General features: G+C 33.6%; 1 protein-coding gene across 4 annotated transcripts in view; it reads right to left on the bottom strand.

The window, feature by feature from the left end:
• LOC106790448 (discoidin domain-containing receptor 2) overlaps nucleotides 1-25,252 on the bottom strand; it is a 149,575-nt gene that overhangs the window by 33,883 nt on the left and 90,440 nt on the right. For all 4 annotated transcript variants that reach the window (XM_014755381.1, XM_014755631.1, XM_014755545.1 and 1 more), the window contains 2 exons: nucleotides 16,224-16,455; nucleotides 291-438 (listed from right to left, as the gene is read on the bottom strand). In XM_014755381.1, coding sequence (XP_014610867.1) covers nucleotides 291-438; nucleotides 16,224-16,455 — 380 coding nt within the window. The remainder of the gene's footprint in view (nucleotides 1-290; nucleotides 439-16,223; nucleotides 16,456-25,252) is intronic.

Raw genomic sequence — 25,252 nt, 5'->3', positions numbered from 1 at the left:
CCCGACCCCACCCACACCCCACGTATATTTTATAGCGTTGATCATCGAGTTACGTTATTTTAAATGTAAGAACGAACATTTATCAAATTCCTTTTATAAAACAACCCCTCGCTCTCATCCCTAACTTCATCCTCTCACTGCTTGTTTTACGATAGGATTATATTTTCTTGTTTCTTTTTTTCTCTTTTTTTTTCACTTTGAAACCGGGACAAGAGAGGTATAACTCGAATAAAGATTATTTCTTTTTTTTTTTTCTACTGGCTTAGGGTGGTCGCATAAATATTACTCACCGATCCATGGGCAACCGTAAAGCTCGACGCGCATGCACACCATGCGCATATGCGACGTGTAGGGTATGAAACGAATTTTCGTAGATACAATGGCGGGATCGAAGATTTGTTCTTTCTCCGTGTACGGATTATTGTTGCCTGCTAGGAGCTAGAAAAACAAAAACAAAAAAGAAACACATAATTAAAATATAATCAAATTAATTCTACGGTAATCATTTTTTATCATGTTGAAATATTACGCGACAAGTATTATAATTTAATTAGATAGTCAATTATTGTTAAAAACAAATGATCGAATTTGATAAATTATCTCTACTCGTTGGATGTTCGTAAGTGTGTTACTTAAAAATAATCAGTTATTTATCTCGTCCAAAAATAAAATTCTTAATGAGAAGGTATCACAGGGAACTTGGACATTAAAAAGAAGTAGAACTTAATTTAACTAAGTTGGACGTTTCGTCCCTTTATTGGCACTTCTTCAGCAACTGGAAACTTAAAAATAATGTTTACTCGATCGAAAAAACAGTTCATCGTCAGATTCGTCAGACGTATTTATTTTAATTTAACAATCAAAATCGTTGAGTAGGATTTTAACGAAACAATATTAGTAACAATAGAACAGAATTACGAACGATAGCAAGAGAAACCAACCTACGTTTTAGGTTGTACTAATGGTAAACCGATGCGCATACGCGCGCGCGCGCGTATGCGAGTTTGTAGCTTGCTCGATGGTGCATGTTTACAACGTTAAGAACGAATCTCTCGGGTTTCGAGTACCATTTTCCAAATCCGATTAGTAAGAAGAGAGTAAGAGAGAGATAGAGAGAGAGAAAGGAAAGGCTAAAGGGAAAAGGGTTGAAAGTGGGTGTGGGTGCCGATGAGAAGGGAGAAGTGAACACACAGTGGCCCGTAGGAGAAACTCCTCTAAATGTAAATGCAAGTGCGTTAAATTTTCCAGGAAGCAGCATGCCCACTCTTGTACTCTACTTCCGCATTCACATCTCAAACCGAATTTGGCGATACTATGGCGGATAATCCGGACACGTTTGTTTCGCGAATACATTTTGATGTATATGACACATACACGAGTAGTATATAGGAGTACATACACGTTTAGATGCGTGTGTGCACTGATAGATAGTATACGTTGCTATAAAACGTCAATGAATATTTCACGAATTGTTCACGATTTAACATTAACTACGGATAACCATAACCAACCCCTTTCAGCCAATCGGTTCTTCCCATTATATATATCAATTTTATGTTATATAATATTAGGATAATTTTTTTACGTATTTTTACGTTGCACTACCGAAACATTTTTTGTTTCTTTTTTCTTAATCCTACGCGTGAATACATTTGTTATATTTTTCTCTCTTTTATTTTAATGAAAATTAAAAAATATTAAACTAATAGAGCATTTTATAAAGACCGAGATTATGATTTGTAATATTTTATGCGACTGATGCTATTACTGCTGCTGTTGCTGTTGCTGCAGAAAAAAAAAATAAAATAAGCTCGGTGAATTTTTGTTTTTATTCGTATTTTAAGTCGGTCGGAAATATGCCAGGTTTTTATTTTGTTGGGAGACGGGAATGGGATTTCAGAGTTTCCAGACGAAACGAGAAAAATTAGCGGATTTCTTATGATCGGAAAGAGCTTTTTGTGTATTTTTTTTTTTTCAAAATCACGTTTAAAATTGGTATGTAGGCAAATGAATTAATTATTCGCGTTATTTCGAAGTATTTTTGTCTATTTGTTATTACGATATGAAATATTTAAAAGATAACGAGAGACAGTTTAAAAATATTTTTTAAGATTATTAGAATATTTTTGTAAACTCACACACAGTTTATTTATTGCCATCTTTAATGGAACAGTTTCAGTTTTCTTTCTTTTTTTATACCGAGTAGGACCCAAGGAGGATCAATTAAATCCTATGAAATTTTGTCCTCTCACGTAAATAATATCTAACGATCCTGAAGGACGTAAACTCCTAGGTACGTTTAAATCACAAGAGATTATTTTTAATAACCCATTCTGTCACGTTAATCGTCCGCAAAGAAGAGAACAAAAACAGAGAGAGAGAGAGACATAGAGAGAGAGAGAGAGAAAAGGGTAAAAAGAAAGGGCAAGGCAAATAAAATAAAATGAAAATTAAAAAAGAAAAACAAAATTGTATAAGAGCCAATGAAATATAAATCAATTCGTTCGATCGGATGTGTAATAATTATACTTTTATTTATTTTCATTATTCATAATTTAATTTAATTCGATACGTATAAAAGAGAGAGAGAGAGAGAGAGAGAGAGAGAGAAAGAGAGATGATCAATTTGTTAATTATTTATTTAAATATATATTAAAATGAACGAAAATTAAATCATTGGAAAAAAAAAGAAATCGATTAAAAGATTAATATCAAAATAAAAAAGAAGAAAAGAAAATAATTTCAAAACGATAGGATATAGTTTTAGAAATGGTTGAACAAGGGTTAACGTCTAGACATGTGTTATATTACGTTCGGAAATATAATTCTAAAATTAAACGAAAAACGAAGAGAGAGAGAGAGAGTATTGCATTTGATTTTTTCTTTTTCCAGGGGTCGGAGGGGTGGGAATTTTTATCTCCGGCTACGAGATGCAACGAGGGAATATCAAGAGGGAGGAAATGGAAATGACCGATCCTGGTCTAAGTTTTTTTTAACGATCGATCGATCGAACGAACGAACGATCCTGGTTTCCTCCAACACTCTCTCTCTCTCTCTCTCTCTTTTTCTGGCATTCGCGATGTCTGACGATATATTAAATGGATTCGTGCCGTTTCCATGAGACTCGACGCTAGCCGTTTTTCTCGTTTACGAGGCGAGAAAGAGTGAACGTTCAGCGGCAATTTATCGGTTCACGGATGCGTATCGTGCTTGGCTATCGATGACGATGCACTAACCGTGTTCCTCGAGATATTCTAGAAATACATATATGTAAGCGAATGCCAACATAGGATTGGATACGATAGGATTATTCGAGGGATAAAGATCGTACTTTTAACTTGACTTATTCGACGTTACCCGACAATACGCATGAGTTGTTTATTCAAATTGTCTAATCATATTCTCTCCTTTTAATTTATATATAGATATATATATTAGATTAAAGATTATATCAAGTTTTCTTTTTTTTTGTTGTTGTTGAGGGTTTCAAATTATAACGAGCGAATACTTAACGAAGTTTAGATGTTTTGTGTTTTGAATATTAATAAAAAGAAAAATGTATGTCTACCCAATAAAAAATGACGCTTAACTGTAAAAATTAAGTTGCCGAAGAAGTCCCAATAAAGGGACGAAACTTAAGTCCAACTTAGTTAAATTAAGTTTTACTTCTTTTTTATGTCCAAGTTCCCTGTGATACCTTATCATTATATTAAGTATACAACAAGTTTCTTATATCTGATTAAATTATTGCAAAATAAATGTGAAAGAATATTAGATAGAAGGGGTGAAAGAAATAAAAAAAAAATTAAATGATATCAATTCTCGAATAGAATAATACGTATAGCAGCTTAGAAATACGGGATTTCCTCTGTACGTAATAACGATCGTTACAATTTTTCACAAGATCCCGATCAAATCTGTAAAAGTATATTTCCTCTACTGGAAATAACGTTTGCATCGAAAATAACGTTTACGTATTATCAAACATACGGAATCGGTGAAGCAAGTCTGGAAAAGAAGAAAAAAAGAACATAATTTCTGATCGTACCCACACAATCCAGTAATTTGGATAAGCTTTATAACGTTTACTACCGTATTTATCGAAAAACCGGTTTTAAAAAAAAAAAAAAAGAAAAAAAAAAGTAAAAGCAGAAAATAGTTGGATGGATAAATGCGATTGGAAAACCATTTCGTTTCGGATAATTTATTTGTAGAAGATAGATGAAAAAATGTTAGCGATTTTCCGGTTAGAAAAGGTCATAGAAATAGTCTATGTGTTTTTATGTCTATATGTGTATATGTATATCGGTCGAGCTGGCACGAAACGAGCGAAACCATGGATGTATTACAAGTGCGAGTGGCAACTGCGACCGCGAGTATGACTATCCTGTGGTACAACGTGCTGGAATACGAGCCCGGCATGGAATATACGCGATAGGAATAATTAATATAGTCATAAACAAGGCTCGCCTTCGGTTTTGCTCTACGAGAGAGGGAAAGAGAAAGAGAAAGAGAGAGAGAGAGAGAGATAAAGAGCGTGCTCCGATATCGTTTTGCCTAGACATAAAATTGATATCCCGAACCCTATGCACAGTGTATACTCGAAATATACTTTGCTTATACTCATACCTTCCTTCCCTAGATCGTAGAGACTTGATAGATGACTATCATATGTTTTAGATCGGGTATCGGGAACAATAGAGTAAGTAATTCATCGCTTTAGAAACATACACGTGATCGATCTTCGATGAAACTTTTTAATAGAGTTCGGTTACTACAAGAATGAACAATTTTGTTAAACATTGTTTCATTATAATAGTTTTCTATGATAGTTAAATTATATATGAATGGAATGTGGATCGATAATATTATTAAATAGGTCAAAAGTTCTTTTGATATTTATAAATAAATTGAATATTCTCTTTCGACGCTGAACACTTTTTATTCGTGTCGTAATTATTTTTGATCTCTAATTGTAATTTTGTTAGATTTATCAAGCAAAAAAAAATATATTTCTGTCGAATTATTCCATATGACGTAATGTTATATTTAATATAATTATATTTAATATAATTCATTTTCATTCGAATCCAATAAGAGAGACATTCTTGCTTCCTAATATTAAATCGCCAATGCGTTACGTTTAATGTACCATTCGAGTGATTTAAGCAATGATTAAGATCGACATTTAATCGCACCGACATCGTGATCAATTTTAATGGTCCATTTTGGTCTCTTTCTTGTGTCGTTGATGAATGATATTTACGTCATTGTTGAAATTTAAACGAATGGAACGACCGTGCGTACTATTATCGGAAGACAATGGAATTCATCGGCTAATGTAATTAATAGTTATATAGTATTCTATTACGTGCTGTTGTTATAGGATACTGCTTTGCGTGTTTTCATTGTTGTTGTTACGTTTCGTATACACGCAATAAAATATATAAAACGAAACATTAACGTAAAAAATATTACCCCGATAATTATATATGACGTACACACATATTTTTATATATATATATATATTTTAATATATATTATTTTCTAAAATATGAATTGTTTCTCTTAACGATTGTGGGATAATAATTTTTTTATACTAACGAAGAATAAATTTCATTTGTTATATTATATAAGAATGAATGAATGATAACAAAAAAAATATATATATATAAAAGTAGAAACGAATTTGTGGATTTACCTTTAATTTAACAGATAGACGTGGGTAAAAGAAAAAAATAATAGTTTAACACAAGGATAACTCAAGTTGGTCCCGTCTATAAAGAAACCTTTCTTATATCCTTACTATACTTTAACTTAGAATGACTGAAAAATAGTTCTCGCGAGAGATCCCAAGAAGGTTAGGAGGCACGATCGAACGTATTTTCGTTCGAGGGTTTGACATCTTAGGAGAAAAACTTTATACTCTTCCTCTTTCATACTTTTTTACCATCAAGCTTTCGCAAACACGGTTAAGATCTTTACGACGTTTGTGTAATTGTGTGTTTGTGTTTGTGTACTACAAACTTTTTTCTAATATCGCAAATCTACAATATTATCATCATTATTATAATTAGTATGTGGGGAGGGAGGGAGGGGGGGAAACAAATTGGAATATTAAATTCGACCAATTAAAACAAACAATAGATAGAAAAGAAGAAAAGATACGAAACATTATTAAAATAATATGGAGAACAATTATAATTGTGTACAAAATTCTATATATCGTAAGTATAATCTTCGAATTAAAATTGGAACGAGATAAGGTTCGAACCTTAGAGTGAAAGATAGAAAAAAAAACAGAAAAAAGAAAAAAAATAGAGAGAAATTACAAGAAAGTAGCGGGTATTATGGCGAGTAAGTTTTCCCGTACGATAAAACTAAGATCGTAAACGGGAGGTTTTTCGTAGTTAAGAATATATAGACCTCTTATTCTTTCTCGAGGATTTATGTTAGATAGTATCGATGAAACCGATTGGTAATTTTACTTGGATAAGGGGGTGGGGAAATAAGTGAGAAGAATTTTAAATGCAAGTTCAAGGAGGTAATTTTCTTTTTTTTTTCTGTCTTCCTTCTCTCTCATTCTCTGATTTTATTCTCATATGGTTTCTCTCTCTCTCTATCTTCTCTCTTTAGTACTTTTAGAAACAGCAGAATAGTAGGAACGAGCTTACGCGGTGCCACGAACCGTCCCATTTCCGGTACGGCTGGGTCCATACCGGGCACTGTGTAGGCAATTACTTGGTTGGAGGAACGAAGTAGCGGAAAGCCGCTCACCTCTAATCTGTTTGTGGTCGAAATCACGTTCGCGCGTTTCGCTAATGAAGAACCATTTAATTTTAACACCTTTAGTACTCCCATGCTGAGAAAGCTCCTTTCCTTTACTCTCCTTTACTTTATTTTACTTTTCTTTCCTTTCCACGAACTTACTTTTTCATATTGTTTTTATTCCTTTCGTTAATTTCCGTCCTTATTTTTTTTAAATATTTCAACAAATTAACGCGCGATATATTTTCAGAATAATATTGGGGAATTAATTATGTATATGTGAGAATATATATATAAATATATGTTATTAGAGAATAATCATTATATTTTTGTTTAAATATTGTTTTGTGTTTTTTTTTATTATTAAGGACTATTTTAGCAATATTATATCGAAATGGTCGCAACTAAATATTACGTGCTGAGAATTCTTCTTTTCTTTTTTTTCTTACTTATTTATTTACTTATTTACTTACTTTTTGTTGAAACATGTTAATACGATACCATATACGCAGATTTAATATTGGAACATAATATATATGATAGTCATGAAAAATTGTATGATTCTTTATCATTATTATATCTCATACACATAATATCGATAAATGAAAATCGATAAAGGATAAACTAACTCGGTCACGAACAGCTTTACTTTCTTCCCCAAGTGGATATTATCCAAGTTGTAAGAAAACACGTGTTCGGCGTGTACCAAGTTTTATCTTCCTTTTTTTTTTTAACAAATATATCAATGATTTTTCTAAACGTGTTACAAATTGAAACGTTATACCATAATATTTCTTTTCTCGCGATACTCCGATGATAATAATCAACAAAAAAACGAATTCTTTTCCCACCCTCGATGTTTCTACGATCGTTTTTTTTTGTTTTTTTTGTTTTTCTTGTTTAAATGGATACTAAAAAGTAAACGATGTGATACTGTAGTTTATTTATTTCTATTTCTTTTTATTATTATTACTTTTTCTTTTATCTTTTTTCCTCTCATCGGACGTTTCAACTTGAACAAAAAAAAGGAAAGAAAAAAAGAGGTCTTCAAAGTTAATTCCTCTTTCGCGGCACGTTACTCGAAGCTCGTTCTAACGAGCGATTTTTGAAGAAGAAGAATAAGAAAAAGAAAAAGAAAAAGAAAAAGAAGTAGTAGTAGTAGTAGTAGTAGTAGTAGTAGTAGTAGTAGTAGTAGTAGGAAAAAAAGATAGGAAGAACTACGGAACGTAGTCCTTGTTCCTTCTCTTTCCAAATTCCTTTTCGAATCAAATGGTACTTATTTCTTCATTCGTTTTCTACTTCCACCAACTATCAGCTTTTTTTTTTTATTCTCCTTGATTTTATATCAAAGTATATCAAATACTTAATGAAAAAAATAATAAAGGAGAGAGAGAATAAAGTTACGGAATGGAAAGGATATGTTTCAGATCGATATTTTTTAATAAATTTTTTTGGAAAACAACAAGTGGAAAAGTTCATTCGTATTAAACAATTCAATCGTGTACATTTATTTCGAATAAAATTTGAAAGATATATATATAAATAACAAATTCGTGTTCGATCATTTAAAAAAGAAAATTTAAATAATACCTATTGTTTAATTAGCCTATGCATTTTTTACTTTCAAATCTAAACGTAATTAGATGAAACAACAATCACAGTAATCGTTTGCCGATCGCGAAAAAAAAATCGTTTTAATATCCACTTGTGCTGTGCAACCAACGTGGAATAATTAAACCGTGGTATAATCTTGTTTGTTTCTTTCTTTCTTTCTCCCTCTCTCTTCTTCTTCTTCTTCTTTTCTATTTGTTTTAATTTTTAATTTTTTTTTTTTCACATAATAATAGCAGAGCAAACGTTCGCGATAATGACCGTCAGGCGTAATGACCATTTTGGGGTATGGTCTCTGTAAGCAGTGCTATCTCGTAATAACCGGAACACCTTTTCACGCGGGTTTCCTCCTCCTGGCAGCAACTATCGCCATATTGCAATTTGAATTTCGCTGAAATCGTCGGAAAAAGGCTGCCAGACCGGGAAATGAATATGTTAATTGGCTCTGGAATTGGCTGTCCCTATCAGGTGATTGATTAAAATTCGATACGTCCTGTGCTTCCGTTAAGGCCAAGCGTGATGGAGTCGAGTAGGGGTTGAAGGGGGGAGGTGTGGGAGGATTGAGGGAAAGGTGGGGAATGGATAGGAGAGACAGTCGTTTCACTCCTCACCGTACTACCCTTTCTACCCTTGCACCCTTCCTTCCTTCCTTCCTTCCTTCCTTCCTTTTACTTCCCTTTCCTTTCCCTCTTTCGAACTACCGCCCGCCCCCTCCCGCCCTCCGTTTCAACGGTGCCACTCGCGGAAGTTACTTTGTAGATAAACGAGATTGAAATTTCGATGGAAATTACCGGTGATACCTGTGGACTTAGACGAACTGTCGCCAAGTCAAACAGGGAACGAGGACTCGTCGATTAAGCACCACCACCACCACCACCACCACCACCACCACCACCACCATCATCATCACCACCATCACCACCAATACTACCACTATCACCACGTTATTCCTTGCGTGGCGTCACGGTATTCGCGATGTTAACGATCCTTGGAATAACGACGTGGGTTTAAGTGCCGTATCGATATTCAATGAGAAGCACGCTCGTTACCTATGGCCCGTGAAATAACACCCGTATCTCTTTCTCTACCTGTTTAGCTATCTCTCTATCTCTATCTCTTTCTATTTCTCTCTCTCTCTAAATGCCGTTTATCGACACGAAACTCCGATAGAATTTCGACGTTTCTACTTGTGCCGAATCGTAAGCCCAAAACAAGCGTATCGAAAGCGTCAGCATATGCTTGCTATTGCAGTTATCTTCCTAGTCATTGAACGTTGATTAATGAATGATATTCGTTCGGTTTTGGTATGTGTGTGTGTGTGTGTGTCTATGCGGTTTGTTGTTTAGCTATCTGTACTAATTTATTTATTATGATATATTATAGATACGTTTTATTTCTTTTTTTTTTGAAAATTAGATTAATTCTATAGGATGTGTAATTATTAATTATGAATTATGTTTCAACATTTTTTTATTATTAATTTGGGCAAATGCGAGGAAATCTAAAATCGGTTTCACTTTCTTACGATTATTTTGTGTATTTGTTGTATTATTTTAGGTTTTCTTTTTTTCTTTTTCGCGTATATTTTTGGTTATACTATTCGATCTCCTATTGAAATTTTAATCGTTCTATTTCGTAATTTAATTTTACCTATTTCCATCGATTCGACTATGATCGTATTGATATTTTTATACTTGCTACTTTATTCGTTATCACTTTTGGAAACGTTTTACCGTAATTATTATTGGTTGTTTCATTGCAATGTCTGACCATATTTCTGATTTTATCACTACTTATTTATCAATATCTACTACGAGAGTTATTCAATCATATTTTATATGATAAATCCTTCTTATTATACATACATTAATATTATTATTATTCACATCGGAAAATATAAATCTATTATATTTATATGAATATATATGCAAGATTTTGTTTGTAATAATTTTATTTATAGTTAAGCCTTGAAGCAGTTAAAAGAGATACGTACAACCGGTACCATACTATTTTCTCTATAGTTTACGTTATGTGAAATTTTAATAGAATGGGAACTTTTACCTATGGGATTTAACGTGTCTCGAGCCTTTGGGAATGTTATCACTGGGTGATGAGGTGAGGGGAGAGGGAGGAAAAACATGTCTTGTTTTCCATAAGCAGCAACACGAAGCTTCTACCTCGCGTTATGACTTTGTTGGCGTGGAAATGATAAATCCGAAAGCGTGAAAATTAACGAGCTTTCCTTCGCGCCAACTACTCCACACGCCTCTTTCTCTCTTTCTCTTTCCCTTTTCTCTCTCTCTCTCTCTCTTTCTACTATTTCATTCTATCGTCCTCCGCCAATTACCGGAACTTTAACGAATACTTCAATTTTACACGAAACCGTCCGTCCTAATTTTCCTACTACTTCTATCTCTCATATGCTCTCCTACCTTCCGCAAATTTGGATATACAATTATTCAAATAGAATTATTTCTCTCTCTCTCCTTTTTTTATTTTTTTTTTTAAATCATAAAATAAAAAAAAAAAATATGCAAGTAAAAAATTTTCAAACACATCGAGTTACAAACGTCGAACGAATTTAATCAACGTGATTTGGAATTCGATGGTTTAATTAATCATCATTTAATTCCGATATATTGTATATTATTTTTGGTAAAGGTTAAACGTAGGAAATACTTGATTGGAGAGGAATTTGGGTGAAACTTGGGTGGGACCTGGCACAGGTAATCGACGACACGGAACAGAACCTCGAGGTTCTGGTAGGTACGGTCTTTTTCCATTCAAAACGGAAACAAAAAAGATAACAAATGTTGGAAATATTTTCTACCGTTGAAGGTGTTGAAAGTAGAACATAAGGTTCGTTTAAAATTAATTCAACAGGGAATATGGATTAAAGGTAAAATTTGTAAACCTTTGATAGATTTACCGACTACTATGTATAACAGCATATTTGATAGCAATATTGATACTATGGAAATCTCCATACGTATTAAATTATGATCTAACGCATATCAATTATTTATAGGAAAGGTAATTGAACAACGCCAATATCAAATGTAATTTGAAATCGATTCCGTATCAATTACAATCGTGATATATAAATGAAAATGAAGCACGATTGCGTAACGCGTATTTTTCATTCGATCATAATTATTTGTGTAGAACGAATGTTCCTGCCAACTCTTGCATTAAACATTATAATATGAAGATCGAATTAATTTTTACTAACGCGCGTTATAATTTTTTTACAGCATATACATATTAATCTTTAATTTATCATAAATTAATAATAATGATATAACTAATTTTCGAAAAGAAAACTGTTGACTTTATTGTAACTCGTGTTAACGTAAAACCAAATAAAATACGTACATCTGCATGTAATAAACAAACCAAACGTGATATTCTCTGAAACAAGCGAATTGTTATTTTATCATTTGCATCAGCAAGATTGAGTTATAATCATTTAATATTCATAGAATCACCGAGTTGATTTTCATGTTGTTTACTGTACCCGCATATCTACTTATACAATTCGGATTGAAAAATGATCGTTTGTTTAAATTCATATCACTTGCAAAAATAATTCATAGATATTACGTGATAATAAACTGAATAATATTTCGCATTAAATTGGAATGAAGAACCCCGAAAAACAGAGAAAGAATCTACAGAAAAAAAAAAATAAAAAAAACACGAGCAAACGAACAAACAGAAACTGAACGAATTTTAATTAGAAAACAGAAAGCAACGGTATTGCCAAACTATTTTAACAACAACACCCCAAACTTCGTATTTATTAATTTTCAAACTCGACACGTATATGAGCATTGTTGTTGAGAAATTCCAGACGCGGGCCAGACGTTTTGGAACGGAAACTCTGTTCAGGCAACTTTCGAAAGGAATGGTTCTAAAGTAATGTATAAAAAAGAAAAAGAAAAGAAAAAAAAGGGCCGTGATGAAGGAATGAGAGGGAAACGTTAGGTGGTGAGGGAATGAAGGAAATAGAAAAGAAGAAGAAGAAGAAGAGGTCCTTTTTCAACCCCTCTCCCCAAAAAAAGAAAAAAACATACACACATGCACACAGAAAGAGAAAAGAAAAGAAAAGAAAAGAGTCGGTCGCCTTGGCGTTTCTTTTCCAACTGTTGAAAACGTTGGACTGGTGATGTGAGTTTAGCATTGAGAAAAATGCTTGCGGAAGGTTCGGGTCACGTACGACGACGACGACGAAAAGGTGATAACGTAGTCTTCCTATACTCGGACGTAAAGAAATGCGAATGTGGAGTAGGAAAGATGGGTGTGTATTTGTATGTGTGTGTGAGTGCACATGTCTACTATTACTACTACCACTATCTACAACGATATATCCCACAAACGAAAACCTCCCCTACAGTCCAAACCCACCGTTCCCCCACTTCTTTCTCTTCCTTCTCCTCCTCTTCCTCTTCCTCTTCTTCCTCCTCGTCATTCCTAACTCTTCTCTTTCTCGTTCATTCTCCCAACCCAGTATTCAAAGCACAAGTAGAGTAAAAGGAAAGAGCGCGTGCACAAAGATCACATGCCGCCCAGATTGAGACTGCAGGGTAAACGTTCGTGTTCCCACCCTACTACTACCACTACTACTACTACTACTACTATTACTACTACCCCTCTGTTCACTCTACTCAACCATCTACCACCTTCCATCTGCCATCGTCGTTCTCAGAGCCCCCCTCCTGCCCCCTCACCGACTACCGGATATCTTCGTCGGTCTTTTGCTTTGAGCAGATCTGCGTGAAAATGTGAAAAAAGTCTGGGGGGGGGCGTATATAGGAAGAGGGGGCTGGTACACGGGGGTTTCTCGTTCCAGGAATAAACGAGATACCAAGCCAAGCCTGTTCTGTTCTGTTCTGTGCTGTTCTGTGCTGTTCTGTGCGTTCGTCGTTGCTTTCTCTCTATGTCTACTTTAAAAGGTTTCTATCTTTCTATCTTTCTACGCTTGTAGGAATAGTACACGGTTACGTTGAAAGACGTATTCTGTATATCTACTTCTGTATACACGTATACGTCGTTCGGTTAGGTTCGGTATAATATACATAGATAGGATGATACGTATGGAAGGAAATCATCAGTCGTAGGTAGGAAATATCAGAAAGTTTTCGATGACAACGATTTCGCGATTGATGGAAACATCCCGATCTATTTTTACCTTAAAGCTTCCTTTCTATAAAATCGTTCCTTTTGAAAACGTACTTTTCTCGTATCTATGTTAAGAATAAAAAAAATGAATAAAATAAGAAATGTTATTTAAATTTTATTATTATTGTTTTATCGAGAATGAGTGTTGTTATTTTTTATTTTTTAATATAACGAAATTATTACGAATTTCATAATTTTGACGAGAATACGATTAAAACGATTAATTGCCGTGTTTGAATAAGTTAAACAATAAATTTGATATCTAAATGAAGTTTTTATCTTTAGATTACAATGCAAGAAACGGTAACGGAATTTCGTGAGAATGTTCAACGTATTAGTATTCCACTCTCGAGGGAAGCTTAATTGAATTTCGAGGCAAACGAAGCACGATAATGGTAATAAATATATGATAGTGTGTGGGATGATAATATAATAATATAATATATATATATAAAATGTGAATTTTGTGTATAGATTTTCTAATGATAGGATATATGAAAAATGAACCCCGTTTCTCGTTGTTACGATTGATTATATCCATATCCCTATAGAATTTTTTTCAACGGGAATAAATGCACACGCGCATCACCCTTCCACCTTTATTGTGTTTCCATTAAAGTTCCATTTACAAAATGTTGGCCCGGCGATTGGCTACGAACAAAAGGGTCTTGTATTCTCTCATACCCTTTTCCCTTTTTCTTTCTTTTTCTTTCTTCCATTCTCTCTCCAACTTTTTCTCTCGAATCGATATATATATATATATACATATAACAAATGAATTATTTTTCATAGTTACATTTTGTGACGTAACAATAATAAATATTTGCAATCGATTCGTCAAATAAGTTAACTACAATTCCGACCTTTTACGTTTGCGCGTGTTTCGCTAATAACAACCGATTCGGTTTATTCGAAAATTCACGATGCCCCGGGTGCTACCATATTACCCAACATTCATTCGTATATACTAGGATACATTTGGGAAAGAAGGAGAGGGGAAGGAGTGGTGCAAGGGGAGTTGGAGGTAGGGGTTTGGAGGATCTATCTGGTCCTACGAACTTCCATGAATTCATTAGCCGAGCCGTGTTTCCGACTAGGTTGGTACCTAGCTAGCTAGCTAGCTAGCTAGTAGGTAGTAGGGTATATCGTGCACACGTTCCAAGCATTGCCGTCGCGTTGTCTATGCAAATGAACTTTATTTTCTCACATTTTTCTATTTCCTAATGTCTCTTACACGCTGACGCCACTGCCACCCACCCACCCCTTTGCCCCCCGTTGCTACCGTTTCTTCTTCTTCCACCGTTTCCCACTTTAAAGGGAAAGTTTAACGCGTTCTCACCGATCTTGTAATTCCATGAGGATGTATATATGAATGTATTTATGTATGTATGCATATATGTGTTTTAGTAAAATATACCAATTGTATTATCGATAAATTATTTTTACGTTGTCTGCTGTTTCCCCAATGGATTTTCTATACAGAAGATAACGTGAAATTATATTCTATACTATTATATCATAGATTTAAGTACTTTTCCTATCTCAAACTAAATCGCATACAGATAGATAGATATATAGATAGATAGATATCGTTGTTTATTAAGCTTTCATCTAATTGCTTTGAATTTTAGCAAACAACGGTCGTTGTTGTTAATGTTACATAGACGAAACGTTCGGACAACAATGAAATTTATGCGTTTGCGAATATAGTATTATTGTCTAACGCAAATAGATGTACAACCGTCGAGAAAAGACTATGATGATTTAGTTGAACGTCGATGACAGTATTGCTACAGCAATGCAATGTATTCCCCAACCCCTAATGAATATCCTATCTAGCATTATCATATTGAAGAGACGCTAATTAACACATCACATCCCGTAATGGCCACTTAACAGTGGACAGTGCTTCTCATTTGTAAACCATAGATTTCCGACGACCCGTTGCATCTAACTTGAAAGATAGAGACAAAGCTGAAAGAGAGAGAGAGAGAGAGAGAGGAAATACAAATGGCGTTCTGCCTCGGGGTTATCGTTCTTCTCTTCTCTTCTCTTCTCTTCTCTTCTCTATTCTGCTTTCTGTCTCTCTATTTCTCTCTCTTTCTCTCTCATTCAACCTTCCGTTTTCGAAGGAGAAACGAGTGGATTTTCTACGCTCAAAAGAGTAGAATTACACTCGTCGCGTTACCTTTTGGTTTCTTGTGAAACGGAGGCAAACGTAATCGGATTTCGTTGGCAAGAGCAATTATACAAGTTAACTATAATTCATTTCGGCTATTTAAGACGACTCTCTCTCTTTCTCTTTCCCTTTTTTCTTGTTCTCTATCTATCTATTATATCTATCTGTCTCGTTCTTTTTCTTTTTAAAAAACGTTCATTCGGTATCAATCCCTTTTAGGAATGGAAATAACGAACGAGAATTGTTAAGAACAAAATGGGTGCAGTAAAATAACTTGGTTTAGTTTTGTTTTGTACTCGTTACGTTTTTTTTTTGTTTCACTTTAATGTCCAAATATGATGAAACGTTCATAATCATAGATCGGACACAGAGGTTGTGTAGTTTATATTCTTAATGAAATAAAATCGATATTGAAAAATGATTAAAGGAAATATCATAAATGTGTTAGTGTATTATATATATACACGTATAGAGACGAACCAACCTCAGTGCCACGTCGATTTCTCCATCGCACCCACTTGTTGAACCCAGGACGCCAATACTCGACGAAGTATTCCTCCGTATATTCGACACCATGACCGTTTCCGAATCTACCTTGCGTTCTTACCGATGTAAGAATACGAGGATTATGAAGATTAACTTCGAGATATTCTTTGCCTTCCTTTGTTACCATGTTTTTAGGACACCATGCGCCACCACCTTTGTCCTGTCGTAATCTGTAACAACGAAATATATACATTTTCAATATATTTCTATAATTTATATTCATTTGTGAGAATACGAATATATTGTAACATTGATAATTTCAATCAATTGTAATCAATAAAAAGGGATTTAAACGAATCAAATAAAAATCTTGTGTTTTAGAATATTATAAAAAGAAATGTATGTTGAAATTAAATAAAAAAGACGCTGAACTTTGAGGATTARGGTAATATGTAATAAATTATATTGTATAAAACGCATGTATCGTAATGAAAAATGTAAGAAAATAAATTTTCCAGTWGYTGAAGAASTCCCAATAAAKKGACGAAACGTCCAACTCAATCAATCTAAAGTTCTACTTCTTTTAATGTCCAAGTTCCCTGTGAAAAAATTTTATCATTAAAAATCTAATCTTACTCGTGGTAAGATTTTTTAAGGTTGTATTAAAAAATGTTTCATAAATATTAAACGATGCTAACATTTTTTCGTTTCCATATATATATATATATATCATAGTTAAAGAATTACTATTATTTTCCGGGGCAAAACGCAAAACGTGGTTGCAAACTTAATGTCGGAGTTATATCACTTTTGTTGCGTGCTGGCAAATTTAGCGGATAACGTGTACGTAGAGAGGTTCACTGAGATACTAGAAAGATAAAGAGAGAGAGAGAGAATCTACATGGAAATATTTTAGCTGACTTGGACGAGAAGTACTATCATAGAGAGACGCCATACCCGCATGTAAACAATAGACTAGGCGAAACCCACTGAAAACGTTTGCGGTTAATTAGGTAGCAATGCCGTTAACAATGTCATAGCTTCTACCCAACCTTGTCTAAACCTTCTTGTAATTTTGGTTTTCTCTTTATCTTTCTCCCTAGTCGTGTTCTTTTTTTCTTTTAGCTCTATGAATATTTTGTAATCTCTAAATAAAGAAAATGTCAAAATATGTTGGTTAATTAAATGGAATAAATTCAAATTAGAGATACGTGATCTTTCATAAATATATAAAATTATTATTATAATATACAGAGAGAGAGAGAGAGAGAGAGAGAGAGAGTTTGTATGGAATATTACATTTTATATATAAATTTAATTTGAATTAAAAATATTAAATAATCAATTAATAAGATATTTCTCTCTCTCTCTCTCTCTCTCTCTCTCTCTCTCAGATTGATGTATATTATTACGATATATAAATTATATTGATCGTTACGGACATTTACCATACGATTACACGGTACATATATATATATATGATAACGAAAAATATCTTTCTTTTATCAAATTTATATTCGATAAAAATGATATCATTTTTATATAATAATACTTGATAAAAGAAATCGAATTAATTTTAATATAATACAATTAATAAAATATTTCATTAAACTTTTAACCTATATATATCGCGTAAGAAGATTTGATTGCATTAGGAAAAGCAAAAAAAAAAAAAGATAGTCTTTAGAATAAAATTGATGAAAGTAGAAGAGACAGGTATTTTGCCGTTAGGGATGGTGTTGGTATAGAATGGGTGATTAAAAGTAGCCGAGCTGAGAAATGCACTATGCTTGGGTTGCTCGCGAGAATGAGAGAGAAAGATATAGTAAGAGGAGAGTGAGAGATTTCAAGCTTGAAAGGGGTTTGTAGAGGAGACAGGAGGAAGGGTTTGGATGGAGAAAGGTAGGGCAGGGCATTACTGGGGTGCCTCATCGGTCGAAAGGTGCATTAGCATTGCTAATGACTCGTGGTCGTTACCGTCACACGCGCTGGTAGCAACCACCTTTCCTACGCTTCGTGCCGCGAAGCACATTCGTTATGAACCACCCTGCAAAGTCAGCAAGGGGTTGGTTGGTTGGTTGGGCTTGCCTGCGTTTTCCCAGACTCGATGCTAAATACCAACGAGATATCAATACTCTCTCTCTCTCTCTCTTTCTAACTTTCTTTCTTTCTGTTAGCAATGTTTCCATCTTCAACACTGAAAGCTTTTTTAACACTCACCTACGATTTTGTCTCCGTTATTAACATTACCTTATTTTTTCAGGTTGGATTCGTTTGATCGATAACCAACCAACCAACCAACCAACCCTTCTAAAATACTATTTAGGTTTCTATTGAAATTATTTTCTTAGTTTTATTCTTCTTTTTTTCTTTTTTGTCTGTTTGTTTTTTTCTGTTTAATTTTAATTTTAATTACGAGTCGAAATAATTAAAAGCATTTTGATACGATAAGTATATTATCTCTTTTTGTTTCTCGTTTGGAATAATACAAAATAAAAAATATATTTACCGAATTGCTTGTGCGTTATCTGTTATATGTCAATAAATTGTTAATAAAATTTTCCTCGTGCCATTTTCGTGATAAAAAAAATATATATATATAATAAACACCATGCCTTTTGTCTCATCTCTTTTTACTCGAAGCTGATACACGTAACAGGATGGAATACATTGCCAGTGTACCAGCCGTATCCATTATTTTACATTTTTATCTATCAATTTAACGAGAATAAATCATTTTATTCTTCCTCTCTCTTTCTCTGAGCTACCGCGTATTTTTTGAATTTTATCGATAATTTATATACTCGTTTCTAGCGTTGAGAGAGAAAATTTCCATTTTGACGTTCACTTCGTAACTTCTCAACTGAGAAAAATGCGTGAACACTATATATATATATATATATATATATATATTTTTAACACTATATATATATATATTTATATACATTTCTATAATAAATTAATATTTATGGAAATACCTACGTTAAAGCCATTTATTTTTATTTTTCTATCGTGTTACTTTTTTGTTTGTTTGCAAATAATTAATCAAATCAATTTTGCGACTTTAATATATAAAAAAAATTATTTTCAATTACTTATCGTGTACATTATCAAAATTGATTGACAATTTACATGGAAAAATATGAATCGAAATTGCCCGTGAGARTGAGAGAGAGAGAGAGAGAGAGAGAGAGAGAGAGAGAGAGAGAGCGAGCACAAAGTGCATTTAAATTCTGAAACCGTAGATTAGTTTTCACGTAATATCGATCGGGAAAATAGGGGGGTGGGTGGGTGGAGGAATGGGAAAGGGAAACAGTAGAAAACTCCGGAAAAGTAGAGTAGCACCAGATGTCAGTGACTGCAGACTCGTACTGGTCAGACATGTGGACACTAAAATAAAGTTCGAAACCGTTCCGGGCACGTACTTAACTGTCGACCAGAGTTAACGCAATTGTTAATGTTATATTCCTTTTTTTTATTTTTTTCTATTTTTTCTATTTTTCAAGGGAACTAAGAGGAAAATTTATTTTCACCTCTCGCTTCATCTAACATTCTTTAGAAAATCATTTTCCCCTATTGCAACGCGTATCCAACTAATCTAAGATAAGACTTGTAATAAGAATTTTCAAAAGAAAATAATACGATACAATGAGAAAAGAGATAGAAGATAGGTGGATGGAAATAAATAGAAAGTAGAAATAAAATGAGAGAAAAATCATGAAAAGAAAGACGAATTTACGGTCTATACGAGCGTTTTAACGGTGTCTGATCTCTGTGGGAAATCCCAAGCGAATGTGTTATGCAGTGACTCTGAAAGCAGAGAGGAGATTGGTTCGTGGAGGGAAAGCAGAAGAGAACGGAACAATTCGTAAAAAAAAAAGAAAAGAGAGAGAGAGAGAGTTAAAAAAAAAAAAACAAAAAAAGTAGTAGAGGAAAAAACGAGCAAGAGGAATGTTCTATCCTGGCTGTCCGAATCGTGAAAGCGGAAAGCGGAAAGCGATTGCGATGGTTCAAAAATTTACCGAACGCGCGGACGCTTTCTTCGCCGCCCGCCTAACCTTCTTTTTCCCTTTTTTTTTCTTTTCTTTTTTTTTCCTTTCCTTCCTTCGTCAATTGAATTTACACGCATGACTTCGTACGTTGTAACAAAAACGTTGTGCGTATAAACATCGCCCTGGGTTTGTCACTTTTTGCTTTTTGTTTTTTTTCTTCTTTTTTTTTTTCCCGCTCAATGATTAATTCATTCGTACCTACATTCGAGCAATTACTTTATATAATTATTTTTTTTAAACTAAAAAAATTTTCTCTCTTAATTATAAATACACGATATTATTTAAATTCATTGTCGATCAAATTTTTATATAAATGGTACTTATCCTACCACTCATTCTCTTGTTAATCACGTTTATTAGAGAGAGGTGTATGTGTGTGTGTATGTGTGTGTGTGTGTATGTGTGTGTGTGTGTATGTGTGTGTGTGTATACTTGAAATTGGGGACACCCAATTGATCGGATCGATTCAATCTGGATACCGGAGTTGCAAATATAGGCCACTCAAATATGTTTGAGCTTTGACAAATTTTCGTGTCTCCTCTTCCCGGCTTGACTCGTTCGTCTCGACCCAATATTTGAATATCCATAATTTCCAGTTTTCCGTTTATCTTTAATTTACAATCAATAAATTTTATTGATATAATATAATATATAATATAATTAAAGATACGAGATTTCTTTTTATCGTAAAATCGAATTAACTTTCATCTGTCGTATATTAAATGAAAAAATATTATATTACTTTGAAAATTATGCAACTATATAGGAGTGTAATCATCGATTTATATTTTTACATTTATCAGTAAATCATTTCCGGTACTGGTTCCCTTTCCGTTGAATCTTATCGAACGTGTAGAAAATTCAAATGTCGAATGTGGTATCGATTAAATGACTCGTGAAAATTCTTGCCAACCCTAACAATTTTACGCAACTTCGAATCGTCCTCTCTTCTCCCTATTTTGCTTTCTCTTTCTTTTGTTCTCTCTCTCTATCTCTCTTATCCTAACCCATCGACCATTTAGGGAAATGGTAGTAACGAGAAACGAGAGAAGCTTAAAAGTACAGTAAAAAGGTAAAAGGAATATAGAAAATAATCTGCATTATCTTCGAACGAATCGTGCTCGTTCGAAGAATAGTATTAGAACCTATCATAGTTCGAAATAGAGTACTACAATCTAACAATACTTTTTCCGATTCGTATCAGAAGGAATATTGTTACGGTATCGGGAGATATTTTAGATATTTCTAGTACCTGCTTCAATGAAACAATAGTTCATTTACTTCCCCCTCAACAAATAATTATCATTGAAAAATCTATTATCATAGATCTCGTCAATTTTATACGAAATTCTTTTATAAATGATTTGTTCAAATTTTTCGAGATAGTATTTACGATGAAATAAGTACATACGTATGATACGTCCTTAAAAACTGGCTCAACAATTTCTTTGACACCAGACTAGGCGATTTTTGGCGGAACGGCATCAACAAATTAATCGGGAGGTGGGAAGAGGTTGTAAACAGCAACGGCGAATATATAATTGATTAACTTATTGATATGATTATTGTTTCTTGTTTAAATAAAAGTCTTCGGTAAAAACGGTACGATTTTATTCCCCAATCCAATATGTTGCTACATTCATTTTCTATTTTTCGAACATGCTCGCTAGCTATGTCTAACGTAAGAAAGTATTCACGGCATGTATAATTGAAAATTATGATAAATGCCGGTAAGGAAATTTTGTTTGCAAGTTGCATTTTTGAAAATGATCACCACCATAACTCGAAGCGAGACACGATGCGGATTATGAGTTTAAACAGGATGAGAAGCACAATTCGCTAACACCTTAGGTCATAGCATTGAAATGTTCCTTGTGGAACGTAATGTTAGTGGGCGTTACGAGTCGTCGCATTAACGCCTTGAAAGTGCAGCAAAATAATCAGAAGGTCTCATGGTTGAAAGCATGAGAAGTACAGTGGATGAGCCTCGATAAAAGTGCTAAGCTTCAGCTAGCTACTGCAACTGGCTATTGCAACTGCAAACTGCAACCGTGATACTGCTGCTAGCTTTGTCGTCATTTCTGTCCAAAGATTCTTTTTACGTTAACGATGAATCCTCGTTTATGCTGATGCGTTTCATACGCAGTTTATCTTGTACAGGTTTGTGCAATGAAATATCTGATGTTTCCGTTGCCGGTTATTATTGCTATTGGTAATGGTGGTGGTGGTGATGGTGCTGCTGCTTCTGTTTCTGTTGTAAATCGTGAAGAGGAAATGACGTGAGTTAGGAGTGGGAGTAACAGAAAAGGAAAAAACCGTAGATCGATATTTCTTATCAAAGCCAATCTCTCTCGTTGGTAGTAAATTATGAATACGTTCGAGGAAAATCTCTGCAAAAGGAATGATGATATCTTTTTTCCTCTTTTGCGCGCCCTGTTTAAAGGAAAAAAAATAGTGAGAGTACGAATGAAATATACGAACTAAGGAAAAACTTTCTTTAGATTGAAGAGTTGAGAAGAAAATACTGAAATATTACTTTGACATCTACATATATAAATATATTTATTTATATCTTGATTTTATTTCGGTTATGATTTCACATAGTTATATTGGTTATTGAATCTATTCTTCGTTGAATCCTTGATAGTTCAAATCTATTATATATAGAAACTTTAAATGACGTTTCGCAAAATTTATTCTGCAAGATCAGTTAGATCAATTTGACGGAATGATATAAAATTCGTTAAATAAAATTGATATCTTAGGCCAATATCGATCTAATATTCGAATGAATATTTTCAAATCATGCACGGTGCATAATACATAGTTTCGCAAATATATCTAAATAGATATAGTAGGGTAATATAAGTTTGGTGAAAAGAGGATAACGTTCATACGCTTGACACGAAACGCGGAAACGAGTCGGTACGGGGAAATAGATTTTCGTTATCGCCACTTCCTTCGTGCGAGCCAATAATATAAGCTTCAAAGTGGAACCAGTGGTCGATTTCTTCACGGAAATTCAATATTTCCAAATGGTTTTTCTACTTGGTATCGAAAATGGAATGAGGAGGAGGAAGAGGGGGAGGGGAAAAGATTTCGAATATTCTAGTACGAGGTTTTGTTTTTTTCTTTTCGAAAAATCTATCAACCATAAAATTTGCTACTCATATAAGTATATTAGTTAAACAAAAATCTCTGTTATAAAATAGTTTCATCAACGCGTAAACGCGACGAGATTATACAAATAATCTTAATCACGGTATCTTATTAATTATTCGTCATTTTCAGCATTTAAAACCTTGGAGACGTCTTGTTACTTCATGTAGGGTACACGAAGATGCATTATACTTTAAGAAATTTTACGTTGAAATAAAGGAACGTAGAAAAGTATAATGGAACGCCTCAGGTCGTTGGGGACGATAAAGTAAGAGTCTTCTTTTCCTGTGCTACCGAAGAAACAAGAAGAAGAAGAAGAAAAAAAATATGAAATTAAATGATTAACCTGCAAAAAAGCTTTTCTTTGTTACTCCTAATAGGAAACTCAATCTTGTGATAGCTAGATTCCTTCGGTATCCTTTTTTTTTTTTTTTTCTTGTTTTCTCTTTCTTTTTTTTTTGTTAAGCTCTATAAGTTGTCAAGGACGCTTCTTCTTTGCGTAACGTAATTTAAGCACATTTTAACAAGCAAATTTCTAAAAGGATATTCTTCTTATAAAATAGAATGTAATTTAAGCTCAAGTAAGATTAGACTAGCCTGTTTTTGTTCACTTACTCGTACCCGGGAGCGCATATTCTTTCAAGTTTAATACAAATAATCAATATACATATATAATTTAGTTTGATTATTAAAATATTAATAAAAGTTTCTTACGGGCAACATTTTCTATTATGTAATATTGTTTTATTTTTGTTCTTTCGTTTACAGAGAGAATACGCGTATATTACAGTGTGCAATATATTGAAAAGTAAAAACAATAGAACAAGGAAAAAAGAAAAAACCAGTTGAACTATTGGGAAAATACGAAACACAATTTCTAGAAACGTATTGATAGCCCCCAATAATGGTCAGTCCTCAATAGATGACAGGAGAGTAAAATAAGGGTCGAAGTACGTGGGCGGTGTACTTTCATGAACTTTATATAGCAACCGATCGTAAACTCGGTAACCCCCGTGGGCGATATAAGTTTCGCACTAACTCCTTCCATTTGAAATTTCAACGAAACGTTTCAACGATCTCACCCATTCACTCACTCACTCACTCACTCACTATCGTTCTTCTCTGTTCTTTCATTCCATTCGACTGTCGAATGCGTTTCGCTTGACTTTCAATTTCAAACTCGTGTGAGAAGAAGTCCGATCGATCCTAGCCATGTTATACAGATCGTAAAATGGGAAACGTCATTTTAAAGCCCGTTTATTTTCTTTCTCGTTCCAACGTCAAAAGTAAATCCCACGACAATGAATCGTAATTTCTTGACTTGTTTTTCCCCTACCCCTCCCCCCCCCCATCCCACCCCCATACAAACGGATTCGCGAATATTCCAAAAGATCAATCTTCTTTTTTAAACTATCGTTTTTACATTTCTACATTATTATATTGAAAATATTATCGTGTAACTCTTAATACTTAAACTTAATTTTACAGTTAAGCGTCTTTTTTTATTGTGTAGACATACATTTTTCTTTTTATTAATATTCCAAACACAAAACATCTAAACTTCGGTAAATATTCAATCGTTATGATTTCAACTTTCAACAACACTGTAAAATTAAGTTGCTGAAAAAGTCCCAATAAAGGGACGAAACGTTCAACTTAGTTAAATTAAGTTCTACTTCTTTTTATGTCCAAGTTCCCTGTGATTCCGTATTAAGAATTATAATTTTGGACGAGAGAAATAACTAATTATCGTGTAACGTTTTCATAACTATAAGATTATTATATCTTATTCCAAAGAGATAAATTTTGTCGAAGA

This window comes from Polistes canadensis, unplaced genomic scaffold (assembly GCF_001313835.1).
Source record: "Polistes canadensis isolate GaletaPanama2010 unplaced genomic scaffold, ASM131383v1 scaffold_0, whole genome shotgun sequence".
NCBI classification, from domain to species: Eukaryota; Metazoa; Arthropoda; class Insecta; order Hymenoptera; family Vespidae; genus Polistes; species Polistes canadensis.
Note: the sequence above shows the minus strand (reverse complement) of the source record. Positions and strands in the feature narration are given on the sequence as shown.